Source organism: Hyperolius riggenbachi, chromosome 1 (genome assembly GCF_040937935.1).
Source record: "Hyperolius riggenbachi isolate aHypRig1 chromosome 1, aHypRig1.pri, whole genome shotgun sequence".
Lineage (NCBI taxonomy): Eukaryota > Metazoa > Chordata > Amphibia > Anura > Hyperoliidae > Hyperolius > Hyperolius riggenbachi.
The window spans coordinates 517089312-517101494 of record NC_090646.1 but is presented as its reverse complement, the minus strand read 5'-3'; the positions used below and the strand labels follow the sequence as shown (position 1 = coordinate 517101494).

The following is a 12183-nucleotide window of genomic DNA, read 5'->3' as shown; positions in this document are numbered from 1 at the left end:
TTGTGTGAACCATCCCACTGACTTACATTGGTGTTAAATAGACTATAAAGTGAAAATTAGACATTAACTGGTTCCAATTGTAATAAAAAGTTATAATGTCTTATGGGTATTTTTCTTTGAACTCACCAACTGAGCCTCGGATGCACCACTTTCTGGTACTAATCCCCACCCCCTTGCAGATTTGGGCAATTACACTCTCTGTATCGGAGATGGAAAGTGCCATGGAAGTGAATAAGCGCTAGAAGTCTGTGCATATGGGGCTCGGATGAAGAGTTCAAAGAAAAAGACCTAAAAGACGTTATAACTTTTTATTACAAGTGGAACCAGCTAATGTCTAATTTTCACTTTATAGTCTCATTTGTAATGCGAGTTTGCATGTGGGAAAATGCATGGGATTTTGAGCCAGTGTAAACGAGTGTGAGCCCTGCCTCAGTGTTTTTTTATGTCAAATTTGGCTAGACAGTCACGTGACTAATTCTGAGGTCATTATTATTTTATACATATATCTTTGCATGTGAGCTGCACTTTTCCATTTTACTCATAGGTTTATATCTATGACAGGATAGCAAAATAATGGCAAAAAAAAACAAAACACATTGTCTAAAACAAATCATAAGGTACACGGCAGCATAAAACAGTTATTTGTCTTCTTTATAGATGCAATAATACGAATAACAATAAAAACAAATACTAAAATATAGGGGGAAAAAATAGAGCTAGAACTTACCGTTAACTAAAAATCTTTAATATATTCTGAATTATAGTTGGAATTAGGAATAGAACACTGATCCACATCACACACAAACAAAATTTACTAAAAAGCGATTGTTAGTTGATTTAAATATCCTTTCATCAGATAATATGCAGAATGTGCTCAATGCGTAAATCACACAGATCTGTGCAGTTGTTGTCACCTTTACATAGCTTGTCATGATCCAAAAATAGCAATTGTGTTTCAAGCAGCAAATGCAGACACCCACACACAGGCAGACTGTTTCTTGTGAGGAGAATATCACATGCTGTACTGCCATACAAAAATCCATTACTGTAGAGGATTACACTGCTAACATTCAACATAAGCTTTAGCTGCTGCAGTGATTACTCTTCATATTAATTCCTCTATATGGAACATGAACTGCACAGAGCAAATTCAATTCTAGACTGTAATTAGACAAAAATATGGCTATCAACAATTACAGTTCTGTTCCACTTTCTTCATTTCTGACAGACCTAACCCTAATTTTCCCACAAATGGAAGACTTGTTACAGCGACCAAGATTTATTCCAAATACAAGTCACAGTCAAACCCAACAGAGATTTCAAACATTTTGGGCAGCTTCAAGGCTTTGTTTACTCACTGAAAAAATGAACTACAGAATCCATGGAATTTGCATACGCTTTTAACCATTTATTGTAAACACAACTTTGTGATACTGGTGCGTTTTGGAGCAATCAACAGAACAAAGTGGACTGTTCCCATGGCGACCAATTGCTATAATCTGAAATCTGACAGCACTATTACATTTAACAGAAAAATACATTCCTGAAAGTGTATATCAAAACAGCCAGAAATTTACCATACAAGAGTTATAAGCAAAAATCCTCATACATTTTCATACACAAATCACTCCAAAGCAGAGAAAGCAAACTTGCTAATACTAGGAATGCACATACTGTACATACTTCTGCTAACTCAGCGTAAACAGCCCAAATAATGCTAAACACTGCAGCAGGTTCTGGGTACCAGCATGTGTGGCCTCTTACAACAAGTTACTGAAGTACTGCTGCCTAAAAGGCAGTTTGTCTGGTTGCCTCACCGTCACTAAAGTGCACCAAATATGACAGTGTAGCAATTACAATCACGTACACCAGAAAAGTCAAACCACCATCAGAAGACCTAATCGCCTTCCTTGTTTCCGATGAGTGCTTTGAATCAAATTAAAACCAAAAGACCATAAACTACAACCAAGGAGCTAGCATTTTTAAAATGGAAGACAGCAATGGCAGCCTCCAAAATTATCTCAAAGTTTACTTTAAGTCTAACTAATAACGTTTATCAACCTTTATATATCAAAATGATGATGATAGTGAATCATCATGGTAATCATAACATCATAAATACAACTGTGCAGAAATAGACAGGAAGGTAGATTTGACTGACCTTTTGGTTAGTTGAGACCTCCTCTTTGCTCCTTCCAAGCTCCTCTGCAAGTTTGAGGTTCTCCTCCTGCAGAGCTGCTAACTGCTGGGACTTGTTCTCAGCCGCCTGCCTCAGCTCTTCACTGCAAGGACAATGAGAGCAGCGTTACTATGGAAACATGACAGGCAGGGAAATTGCGGGATGGAGTCGTGCTCACAGCTCAAGAAAAATACATCCCCGTCATGTGACTCCTATTATCTAGAGCACAGCATATATAAAACAGACACAGCACATATTAAATCATAGGAACACAAAAAAAAAAAAAAAAAAAAAAAAAAAAAAAGAAGCAGTTATGGAATGAGGAGACTGAACACTCCCCAGCCTACTATATAGCTACAATATGTTTTCAAGTCAAGCAGGAACTTTCATGTAAATTGGGCATTTTGAGAGAAGATGTATTCAGAAAATCTATGGCAGTCTAGTGCAGTACTTATCCTCTTTAGTACACTTTAAATTTTAAACAAAAATATGAATCCAGAGAGCAGCAAAGGAAGAGATGTAAGTATTACTGCTTTGGTGTTTATGGCATGGTTTTGAACCCAGTGTGCATCACTGTTAACATAAATTCCAGAATATTGATATTGCACAGATCTATTAACTACTAACTTCATAAATATATCCATACAAATCAAGATTACAATACCTTATATTGCAAAAAAGTAAGGACCTTTATTTGGAGGTAATTGTACTCCACAGCCACTAAGCCCTTTTTGAAGGGAAAATATTACTACAACAGAATTACATGCCTTCCATGCTAGATACACTGAAAAACTTAATTAACCTGTATGAATTCACACATAGGTAGTCCACGATGAAGAATGAACAATCCACCAATATGAATGGCCTGAAGATCAGGGCTGTGGAGTCGGCACAAAAATCCACCGACTCTTCAGTTTAGGATTCCTCCGACTCAGAATCCTCGACTCCGACTCCTCTAATTTGCAGATTACAATCTTGTTGATTGAAAGTATGTAACATGAAATTCGTCTCTTAACTGCCAAAGCTTAGGAATTTTAAAAGACAACTGAAGTGAGAAGGATATGTAGACTGTCATATTTATTTCCTTTAGTCATAGACTAAAAGTAGTCCTTGGTAAGAGTACTTAAAAAAAGGTACAGACCGGAACAAAGAACATCTATCAGGCCCTAGGCAATGTAACTGTGGTTGCATGTAAGAGTGATGTGCAGGTACTCTGCAGGGGAATGAGGGGATTCTTCCTCTATTACACATTCTTCATGCACAATCTGAACCAGGTTTATGGGTGACAAACAACACCTCTGTGTGCAATGTGCACATCATTCTCAGTGGATTCCCTGCAGCTCTGTGGGGAGTGCATATGTAGAGTATAGTACTACTGTGCAACAAAGTAAACCTGAGACAGATGAAATTAACGTTTTATACATACCTGGGGCTTCCTCCAGCCCCCTTCAGGCTAATCAGTCCCTCGCTGTCCTCCTCCGCCACCTGGATCTTTTGCTAGGAGTCCAGGTACTTGAGGTACTGGCGTAGTGCGCATGCACACACTCTGCTGCCGGGAGCATATTACACCTGCACAGCACTATTGCGCAGGTGCAGAATGCTCCTGGCTGTAGGAGCGGTACGTGGCCGGACTGCGCTGACTGGCTGATTTACCGGGACTCATAGCAGAAGATCGAGGTGGTGGAGGAGGACAGCGAGGGACTGATTGGCCTGAAGGGGGCTGGAGGAAGCCCCAGCTGTGTATAAAACTTTTTTCTTTTCATCCGTCTCAGGTACCCTTTAATTCGTAGTCACCAAACCAAATTTTAACAACATATCAAATTATTTGATTTCATGAGCAAAGAGAGTGCATACATTTGCATAAATCAGCATCAACACAGAATTATTTCCATCTCATTGACCATCTATTAGTGACACGGCTACACATCAGACTTTATTCTTATAGCATAGATGTTATTTAGTATATATAAAAGAGATTCCTGCGTACACATCACATTTACTGTACAGTCACAATCAGCTATGTATATCTGACTTTAAAAATACCGGGACTGCTTTATCGAAGCAGCACAAGTAACTTTTTTGCAGGGCTGTGGAGTCGGAGTTGGAGTCGGAGTCAAGGAGTCGGGGCAATTTTGGGCACCCGGAGTCGGAGTTGGAGTCGTGATTTCAGAAACAGTCGGAGTCGGGAGTCCGAGTAGCATGATTTTTGTACAAAATCCACAGCCCTGTTAAGTATTAGACTAAGGAGTCGGAGTCGAGGAGTCGGAGACTTAACAATTTTGGGTACCCAGAGTCGGAGTTTCAGAAACTGAGGAGTCAGCCCTGATTTTTTTGATTGGTTTATTTCATTTTTGTGGACTAAGCACGGCTATTACTGTATATATAAATGGTTGAGGACTATTATCTGAGAAATAGAACATTTTATCACATTTTCTATTTAAATTACAGTTTAAATTTATTAGGATTCGGTGCATTTTTTCCCGACTCCAGGCACCCAAAATTGCTCCGACTCCACAGCCCTGCTGAAAATGTGAAGTTTTATTTTGGGAGAACAAATTACATTTTTTTTAAATACCTTGCAGTTTTTGAGTAAATCAATTTAAAAAAAAATGTTTTTAAACCAGTAAAATTAAATTTTGCTGCAGTACACTGAGGGCAAAATGAGACCGCAGGGGGATACTGAAGGCACGGTGAAACAGAGGTGACACAAAGGGGGACCGCTGAAGGCATAGAGAAGGGACAGAGATGGCATAAGGTTTAGACTTACAAACAAATTCAGGTTAACAATGAACCTACAGTCCCTACCTTGTTCGTTAATCTGTACTCAACCTACCCAGGGCCGGATTTAGACCAAGGCCGCCTAGGCCATGGCCTAGGGCACCACAGGAGCAAGGGCACCAAACCAGCAGGATAAACTGGTGTAGCATTTGCAAGCTTGCAAATGCTGCAATGCAGGGTGATCAAGCAATTGTGGCTGGCAGATATGGACTTGGGCAGCATTGGAGATGGAAAGGAAGAGGAAGCTTCTGCACTGGAGATAAGCGGATAAATGAGTGACACTGATGGCTGCTGTGGTGTGAAGGCGAGCTGGCTACCTATACTGAAAGGGGGGGGGAGAGGAGGGATTAAGGGAGTCATCTGGCTACCTATACTGGGGGGGGGGGTATCAGGCTACCTATACTGGAGGGAAGGGGGGAGGGGTCAACTCACTATCTATACTGAAGAGGAGTGGATGGTGACAGTGGCCTTGGGCGGTAAAGAGTACAAATCCGGCCCTGAACCTACCTCTACTCAAAATGTGACTGCAAAGCTGCCAATGCATATTAGATGATATAAGTGATGCTTAAGATCAGACTTTTTTAAAAAAAATAATATGCTTTGAAAAACTGGAGATAATAGTAATTCTGCTCTTAACACTATGTTATGCTTGCAATGAGAAAAATGGACTACGACTGATAACTTCTGGAAAAAAAAACTTTTTTTTAAAGTTATAAATGATAAATATCATTCCTATTAAAAGCCAGCCCTAACCCAATGACATTTCATCGAGTTCTTCTTAAAGGGTCATGCAGTCATTCAATTTTTACATGTTTTAGCTTTGTGTTTGTACAGCTCTTTAAGATTGTTGCCTGTAACAAATGTAAACAGTTTGATCAAGCAACACCAATTGAATGCCTCGATACACACTTGTAAGGGATTAATAATCAGTACAAAAAAACAAACAGTTTTTTGCCTAAAACATGAAAAAACTACACAAACATTTTGAAAGACATTGTTTTAAGGCATGGGCAATTATTGCCATTTAAAAGCATTACAGCAATACCTTCCAGTGTACAATAAACCATAATCTAAGTACTGTAATGCAAAATGTGGTCCCTCTTGTGGAGGAAAAAAAAAAAGTAGCAGTAAAGTGAAATATACTTACAACTCTTTCTTGAGAGCTTCAGTTTTCATACATTCTCCTTTCAAAAGGCCATTTGTCTTGCTTATTTGTTCTGCAGCCGATTCATGCTGCTTTCTAAGGCTGTCCAGCTAGAATAGTTAAAACACCATCATTGCACCCCCAAATATTTAAGTAGAAGGTAAAGTAGTAGCTATGAAATGCAGGGAAATATTTTGCTGGTGTATTTGCAAGCTGACCTGTACAGCTTGAATACAGTATCAGCTCAGTTTAATCTCGGAGTTAATGCTGAGGATTATTACGTAACTGCTAATCCTAGAGCAGAATAATGTTATTGCCCAGTTAGGTACACACTCTAGTAAGGATGTAATTATTACTAAGGCTGGTAAAGCCTCAACGGGAATAAAATAAAGCGTTTGAAATTTTTAATTAAAAAAAGCAAGCATTTTCATAATTAATAATTCTAATATACTACAGTATTTTCTTTAGGTGAAGAATGTTGGTGACTGAACTGTGGAAAATTATTAGTACCTTAGTAAAGCAAAAAAAAAAAAAAAAAAAATGAATGTGTTGCTTTTTTACTTATTTATATGCTAAAATGTCTTTGCTGAACAACTTCTAAGGCCAAATGTAAAAGAAGCTGGAAAATGTAGGGATAATACTCTATTATAGCCCCTCCTCTCTCTGTAATAGGATTTCTGCGCTGGAGCCTAGTTCAGCACATCATAGCTCCTATACAGAAGGGAGGACTGTTAGAACTGGATTATGGCTCTGCCTTCCTGGCACAGAGGAAGATGCACACCACTGTGAAAGACAGTGGTGCATAACGGTGAGTATTAGGCTGGGTTCACATTACAGCAGTCATGGTGTTGTGAATGACCCCATCAGCTCTCACCACCCTGTTGTACATGACATGTCATAGGTAACGTGGCTATCTAGGAATGATCCTTTGCATTCCGTCAACACAACAGACACATCAGAACATGTGTGAACATATTCTATGCTCAAAGTGGATCTGCCAACGTGTACCATTTCCTGGAATTGATTAATGACCATTTCCCAGTGTTGTGTGAAACTAGTCTTAGGTCTTGTTCACATTATAAAATCGTCAGCGCAATCGCTTAGCGATTTAAAGAGCAATTTTGAAAGAGCTTTTCTGAGCGATTTTCGCTTACAAAAGAGCTTTTCTAAGCACTTTTGTGCAGCTTTTTCAGAAAACGGTGCAGGAGCCGCATTTGCGAATGCAGTGTTCTCCCCAGGCTCTTTTAGCCGGGTGCTCCACCCGGCTAGATTTTGTAACCACCCGGCTGTCATCGGCTCACCTCCTCACCTATTCCTATGCTGTAAGCACAGTTGCCCTGCATTTTCAACTCGCCCCACCCGGCTACTTTTTCATGCCACCCGGCTACTATTTCATGCCACCCGGCTGGAAAAAAATTCTGGGGAGAACACTGGAATGGATAGAAAGCTAACATTGCATCACATAAGCTAACATTGCACTAGCGCTTTTAAGGAGATTTATTTAAATCGCCAGCGCTAAAACAAAACAAAATTGCCCCTAATGTTAACAAGTTCTTACAGATGATTAACAATATGCTAACAATTCCACCTTCCTGCAAATGTAGGGCAAATTATATGGAGCTTAGAATTTGGCTAATGTTCCTCCTAAATATTTGTCTCACTTCCAGGCTGCATAAAATTTACAGTAAGTTTGCAAGCATGATTTATTAACATAGAAAAATATATGGAATCAGACCCTGCTTCACATTCAATAGAAAACTTTATTCAAAAAAAGTGAACAACACTGTATTGACACTAAGTGCCACTTTAAAAAAAATAAAAACACTCACTGCAGATGTTATTCACGCAGCCGGCTGGGCGAATAACATCTGCAGTGAGTGTTTTTATGGTTTTAAAGTGGCACTTAGTGTCAATACAGTGTTGTTCACTTTTTTTGAATAAAGTTTTCTATTGAATGTGAAGCAGGGTCTGATTTCATATATTTTTCTAGTTTCTAACCCTCTCAGTCCCGTGCTCCCACTTAGTGGTATTCATTACTTTAATACCTGTTGAGTTCCAGGAACCTCTTTTCCTCTACATGATTTATTAATATAACATCGATCGTCTCTAGTGAGCAGTGCACAATAGTACTGAAATAATCAGAACCAGCCTTGCGGTGTGCCTTTTATTGGCTGTATAGAATACAGCAGCAAGCATGCGATGTGGCCGCATTCTGAGGAAGCTGGCTATTCACTAGTGAAAAATGAGTCAGAGGAGAGAGAGCCATCATCATGTACCAAAACGAAAAGATCAGCGCCAAGGAAATCAATAGTTCGATCGCTGCCGAGAGAGGATAGAGTCCAAAAGTCCACACACATAAAAACTATTAATCATCATCATGTACCACTGTGGATTGAACTTGAACTTGATTGAACTTGAAGCATTAAAGACCTCCATTTATGGATGTGCCAGTGCTAGATACACTGCAGCTTTCATGTCAGCATCTGTGAGTGGCTCTAGTGATGCTGCTTGTAACTACACTAATGAGACACAATTAATCTGGAGCGATGAGTAACATACTTGTCTTCCACAACCTTATGTCGCTGCAGTGTTAAGAGTTGTTAGGTAGGTGCCACTTGTCAGGCTCGGTACCTGAGGTCAAGTGTACACTACTGCCCTTTGGATATGCAAGTTACAGACCCCATGGAAAATGCAGCAATGGTATGGAATACCTATCAAACCTGTTTCTTTAGCATCCAGCTCTTATTTGTTGCCTTGATAACATATACCAAGCATTCAGAGGTTTTATACAGATGAGGCCAGGTAAAAAAAAACTGTGTTTGAAATGTATCATTGCTGGCAGTAGGTTTAGCCATTTCTATTTCTGCACTGTTATCACTGTCCATATACAGAGATGTGGTGATGATGACTGTTATTTAATTGTACGAAGTGTTCTTTTGAAAGAGCTGCGGGTCATTTGAGAGTTACTGAGCACTTCCAGGGCATTTGTCATAGTCAGAGGATCTGGTAAGTCATGCATTTGAGGGGTGTAAGGTGATGGTTTGCTAAGATCTTGGAGAGCGCCAAGCATGTTTATATTAGAAGCGGAAGAGAACCTAAACAGAGGAAAATTGATGTTTCCTTTTAAACAATACCAGTTGCCTGGCATCCTGCTTATCTCTTTGGCTGCAGTAGTGGCTAAATCACACACCTTAAACATGCATGCAGCTAATCCAGTCTGAATTCAGAGCACCTGATCTGCATGCTTGTTGTGGGGCTGTGGCTAAAAGTATTAGAGACACAGGATCAGCAGTATTAAAGACACAGGATCAGCATGAGAGTCAGGCAACTGGCATGATTTTAAAATCCATATCCTTCACAGCTTAGGTTCCCTTTAAAACAAACTGGGGAGGGTGGGGGGGGGGGGGTTATAAGATTTTGAAACTTACAAAAGAATTGTAAAGCCTCTGGATGGACAATCCAGAGGTTTCCCAGATCCTCCTCAAGCCCACTGCTGCTGCCCAAGACCCTATTCTTCATGGGCATGCTGCCATTCATGCACGAGCGCATCTGTATGAGGCATGCAACAGTCATGCTTCTCACCACCTCAGGGCTCTAACGTTGCCCCCTCAATCCTCTACAATGGGTGTTCACTCTACTTCCTGGTTCTCCTTTGCACATTGTGTGATTACCCACGACATGAGAACAAGATGGTTAGAGAGTGATTGCCCGTTGCAGAGGATGGATAGACATTGTTGGATTCCTGAGGGGAGAGAAGCACGACTACCACTGTACGCTGTAGTGCTATTCTACATATACTAGGGTTTGAGAAGCCCAGGGCGGAGGAACACTAGACCACCAGGGAGAGAGGCCCACTAGACACCAGGGAAATGTATAGATATAGGTGAGGGAAAGGGCCCCATTAGACACCAGGGAACTAAATAGGGGAAGGAGAGGGGCACACTAGACACTACGGAACTATATAGGGGAGGGAGAGGGGACCAGACACCAGAGAAATGTATAGGAGAGGGAGTACCACTAGACACCAGGGAACTGTATAGGAGAGAAGAGCCACTAGACAGAAGAGAACTGTGTAGGGAAAGGAGGGGGGGGGGGGCCGTTAAGACACCAGGGAACTCTATAAGGGAGGGAATAGGCCACAAGACATTGAGGTTGGCGCATGCCTTTTTCCAAGTTTTCAATCACGGCCCACTGTGTAATTGAGTTTGACACCCCTGGTCTAAAAGGTAGTAGTATCGCTATTCTTTTTCCAGCTTCTAACAGCACACACATCTTCCACAATGTCCTGTTGTCAATAGTCTCAATATCTTAAAGCACGTTACTCACTTCTTTTTGCAGGTCACTGTGAAGTTTCTTTAGCTCTTCCATAGCAGTAACAGTATCTGTTCTCTCTTTGAGTAATGCATTTTTCTCCGCAGTCACCTGTTCAATTTTCTGGGAAACCTCTTCAGCAATCTGTGATACCTACAGCAATTACCACAAGTCAGAAGGACATTCTGAATGTTTTGAATACTACAGCATTACTGAACCAACAGTGCTCATGTGTGAACCAAGATAATTCCAAGCAGGGAGAGCAGTTCATAGTAATTGTATTATTTATTTATTTTTTTACTTCAAGTGTGAAAATTAAGTTGTTCATTTACAAGAAACCACCATTCCCTGAGTATTTCTTTTTAAAAACTAAAATGGTTAACTCAGAATGACAAATGCTTTGTGTGCAAGTTCTTTTATCTGCCCTATGAACGGGTGTATATGCCCTTTCACCATATTGTGGCAGAAAAATCTGTGTCTCCAGCCTAGGTTTGGAGCATTAAAATAGGGAGCTTAAAGGAATTATCAGGCAAAAAAAAAAAAAAAATTGAGTTTCACTTACAGTGGTTTGCAAAAGTATTCGGCCCCCTTGAAGTTTTCCACATTTAGTCATATTACTGCCACAAACATGAATCAATTTTATTGGAATTCCACGTGAAAGACCAATACAAAGTGGTGTACACGTGAGAAGTGGAACGAAAATCATACATGATTCCAAACTTTTTTTTTTAAAGAACTGCGGGTGGGGTGTGCGTAATTATTCAGCCCCCGGAGTCAATACTTTTTAGAACCACCTTTTGCTGCAATTACAGCTGCCAGTCTTTTAGGGTATGTCTCTACCAGCTGTGCACATCTAGTGACTGAAATCCTTGCCCATTCTTCTTTGCAAAACAGCTCCAGCTCAGTCAGATTAGATGGACAGCGTTTGTGAACAGCAGTTTTCAGATCTTGCCACAGATTCTCGATTGGATTTAGATCTGGACTTTGACTGGGCTATTCTAACACATGGATATGTTTTGTTTTAAACCATTCCATTGTTGCCCTGGCTTTATGTTTAGGGTCGTTGTCCTGCTGGAAGGTGAACCTCCGCCCCAGTCTCAAGTCTTTTGCAGACTCCAAGAGGTGTTCTTCCAAGATTGCCCTGTATTTGGCTCCATCCATCTTTCCATCAACTCTGACCAGCTTCCCTGTCCCTGCTGAAGAGAAGCACCCCCAGAGCATGATGCTGCCACCACATTTGACAGTGGGGATAATGTGTTCAGTGTGATGTGCAGTGTTAGTTTTCCGCCACACACAGCGTTTTGCATTTTGGTCAAAAAGTTCCATTTTGGTCTCATCTGACCAGAGCACCTTCTTCCACATGTTTGCTGTGTCCCCCACATGGCTTGTGGCAAACTGCAAACAAGACTTCTTATGCTTTTCTGTTAACAATGGCTTTCTTCTTGCCACTCTTCCATAAAGACCCACTTTGTGCAGTGCACGACTAATAGTTGTCCTATGGACAGATTCCTCCACCTGAGCTGTAGATCTCTGCAGCTTGTCCAGAGTCACCATGGGCCTCTTGACTGCATTTCTGATTAGCGCTCTCCTTGTTCGCCCTGTGAGTTTAGGTGGACGGCCTTGTCTTGGTAGGTCTACAGTTGTGCCATACTCCTTCCATTTCTGAATGATCGCTTGAACAGTGCTCCGTGGGATATTGAAGGCTTTGGAAATCTTTTTGTAGCCTAAGCCTGCTTTAAATTTCTCAATAACTTTTTCCCTGACCTGTCTG

General features: G+C 40.7%; 1 protein-coding gene across 6 annotated transcripts in view; it reads right to left on the bottom strand.

Annotated features, from left to right (window-relative positions):
- The window catches only part of CLIP1 (CAP-Gly domain containing linker protein 1), a 156249-nt gene that overhangs the window by 36902 nt on the left and 107164 nt on the right, over positions 1 to 12183 (bottom strand). For all 6 annotated transcript variants that reach the window (XM_068244706.1, XM_068244714.1, XM_068244742.1 and 3 more), the window contains 3 exons: positions 10428 to 10565; positions 6105 to 6211; positions 2162 to 2282 (listed from right to left, as the gene is read on the bottom strand). In XM_068244706.1, the coding sequence (XP_068100807.1) occupies positions 2162 to 2282; positions 6105 to 6211; positions 10428 to 10565 (366 nt within the window). The remainder of the gene's footprint in view (positions 1 to 2161; positions 2283 to 6104; positions 6212 to 10427; positions 10566 to 12183) is intronic.